The sequence below is a fragment of the Rhinopithecus bieti genome, unplaced genomic scaffold, assembly GCF_001698545.2.
Source record: "Rhinopithecus bieti isolate Rb0 unplaced genomic scaffold, ASM169854v2 scaffold_13207, whole genome shotgun sequence".
NCBI lineage: Eukaryota > Metazoa > Chordata > Mammalia > Primates > Cercopithecidae > Rhinopithecus > Rhinopithecus bieti.
Genome location: NW_016807866.1, coordinates 2,013,647 through 2,016,546, shown reverse-complemented (window position 1 = coordinate 2,016,546; position 2,900 = coordinate 2,013,647). Strand labels below are relative to the sequence as shown.

The 2,900-nt window shown below is 34.9% G+C and overlaps 1 protein-coding gene across 14 annotated transcripts in view; it reads left to right on the top strand.

Annotated features, from left to right (window-relative positions):
- Positions 1 to 2,900, top strand: part of SYNJ1 (synaptojanin 1) — a 111,660-nt gene that overhangs the window by 101,900 nt on the left and 6,860 nt on the right. For 3 of the 14 annotated variants that reach the window (XM_017883912.1, XM_017883911.1, XM_017883908.1), the window contains one exon: positions 2,593 to 2,616. The exons of 9 other annotated variants lie outside the window; for them this stretch is intronic. In XM_017883912.1, the coding sequence (XP_017739401.1) occupies positions 2,593 to 2,613 (21 nt within the window). In that variant the 3' untranslated portion in view covers positions 2,614 to 2,616. Of the gene's footprint in view, positions 1 to 2,592; positions 2,620 to 2,900 lie in introns of those variants that run through there. 2 more of the 14 variants (XM_017883910.1, XM_017883909.1) reach the window with 2 other exon arrangements.

The following is a 2,900-nucleotide window of genomic DNA, read 5'->3' as shown; positions in this document are numbered from 1 at the left end:
CCAGCCTGGGCGACAGAGCAAGACCCCATCTCAAAAAAAAAAAAAAAGAAAAGAAAAAAAAATTGAGGATGCTGAAAATATATAATAATGGCAGAACTCCTTCAAAGAATGGTTTTTTTTTCTGCTAATCCATTTTTAGCCAATAGTGATTTTTTTCCTTATTTTCTTGTAATGTATACAATTGTAGTCTTTAAAATGTAATTGAAGGGCAAAAAACTTTTTTAGCTAGCCACTCTGAGCTTTCTAGGACTGCTTTAGGACATCCATCTCATTGTAGATGTGTGCCATAATTACTAAAACTCTGATGGTTTAAGTGTCCTTAAACCAATAAGAAAGCAGATAAAGTACTCTGAAAAACTTCCGGAAGTGCATACTGTCAGCTGAGATTGTAGTTAGCATTATAAAATCATCTTAAGACATGTATCATTTTCACAGAAAACTTTCCATTGTTTTGATTTATGTTTTTCATTGAAGTGAGTATAGCGATTTGGTGGCCGACGCACATGCTTTGTGTGTGCGCCCTTAGATTGTGTTCTTGAATCTTGTGGTTGTCAGTTCATCAAAAAGACAAAGATATTTGTTTCAAATCCTGAAGTATCTTTTTGCCTCTGTCATTGATATCAAACTCCTTAATATTAGATACACAGACACACCTTTCGTGGAGGGGGGGGTCTTGTTGACATGCAAAGTGTCATTGTGAGGGATCACAAAGTGGTTATAGTTTCCTCCAGGGAATGCCCAATGCTGGGGGACCAGGAGGGAGGTGAGGAGGAGTGTTTTTATCTTTTTGTACCTTTTGAATTTTGAACCATAAAATAATGCCTATTTTAAAATAATAAAAAATTTTAAAATTATTGGAAGTAGCTGTAAGTTGAAAATATACAAGATTTTCAAACCTGATGGTGAGATTTTAAATATGACAAATTCGATATTTTGTAATGAGATGGAATAGTTTTAGAATTGAACATTTGTTAATTTTACAAGTCTTTACTTACCCTGTTCCAAATCTACAAGGTATTTAAAACATAACGTACATGACCCAGTTTTACTTTTATTATTTATTCTTTGACTTTTTAATTTTGTATAGAAGAGATTCGTTTAATTTGAGTGATTATGTAACATGTCATACATCCTTTACAAAGTATAAAAAATCCTCACTTATCTATCTGACTTCCAGCATCTTAGTCATCTTTATCAGCTAAGAGCCAGAAATAAGGAAATGCAACTGGAAGTAAAGGAACTGAACTCACTGCTGTACTGTTACTATGAGACCTGGTAGAAAAATCGCAGCAATCTAGACCCATTTAATGGAGGATACAGCAACGTTATACCTCTCAGTATAAACCTATTCCTGATCTCCTATCCACTGCCAGAGCTGATACACTAAACTCTTGAGTGTTAAACAAGAGTCTCATGTTTACTAAGCAGGGAATTCTAAAGTACTTAATATATTTCAGGATGATGTCTCTGAATTGTCAAAATTAGTTTTGCTGTTTAGTAGTACGTTTAGATATTGGAGAAGATTTACCTCAAAACTGTTTTTTGAGGATACTAGATTTTTTAAAATAATGGTATATTATAGAGGGATTATGATTTCATTTTTAAACAAAGGTAAATTCCAAATTTCTTGTAAGGTGCAAGTTTCTCGTATGTTCCAACTAATATGTTATGAATTAAATTAATGATATTAAGGGTATCATTTTTCAGAAAATTTAAGTAAGATAAAACAAGCTAGATCCCGACCATTTTGTTAAAATGAATACTAATTTTCGGTGGGATGGTCTTTTTGCAAAATAGTATGTACCAAAAATGGTATCATTTTGTACCATTAAATTGCCATTTTCTCTAATAATGACATCCCTAGGCTATCCTAAGGCTGTGTCTTAGTCTGCTTGGGTTGACATAAGAAATACCATAGACTGGGTGGCTTACACAACAGAAATTTATTTTCTCACAGTTTTGGAGGCTGGAAGTCCGAGATCAGGGTGCCAGCATGGTTGAGTTCTGGTGAGGGCGCTCTTTGTGGCGTGCTGACAGCCACCTTCTCACTGTGTGTTCATGCCGTCTCATTGCATGTGGTGCCTGGAATGAGAGCAGGCACACACACTTGCACAAGCTCTCTGGTGTCTCTTCTCATAAGGACACTAATCCCATCATGGGGTCCCACCTTCATGACCTCATCTAACTCTAATTACCTCCCAATGGCCCCACCTCCAAATACCATCACACTGGGGCTTATGGAACCAACATACGCATTTGGGAGGGGAGAGCACACAAATACTCAGTCCATAACAGGTTGCTTAAAATATTTTAGAACTCTGAAATCATTTGGAGTATTATTTTTGGAATAACAAAACTGAGCTGGTTAGTAATCAACCTCAGACAAAACTAAAGTCTGGACCCTAATTCAACAAAATTACAAAAGGAATTGGAATTGTCTTTTGAATTTATGTTACAACCTGCAAATATTGCTACTTTTGGATTCTGTATGTAACTTAGAAAGTATTTTGTTGACTGAATTGTTAGGGTTGCTGGTTGATCTCGGATTGTCCTCCTAACTCTTTCCTTTGATGTCTGTTTCCTTTCTCAAAGCAGGAGCAACCATCAGGGTAACAGGTATCTGACAATTTATCAATCTTACATGTATTTTCATCCGTCTCAACACATTAGATGTATGAATCTCTTCTTCATACATCTAAAGTTTCACCCATTTTTAAAACCACCTGTCTCCATTAATAAATTCTATCATACCATAAAACCTGCTTTTTCTTCTTAGTATTTTGGATTTTAGGAACCATGTTGTTGTTCTTGCTAATGCTTTACCACTTTTTGCTTCATTTTTTAATGAAAATTAACAAAACTAAAAAGTGTAACTTTAAGAAAGTAAGATTTAGGTATAT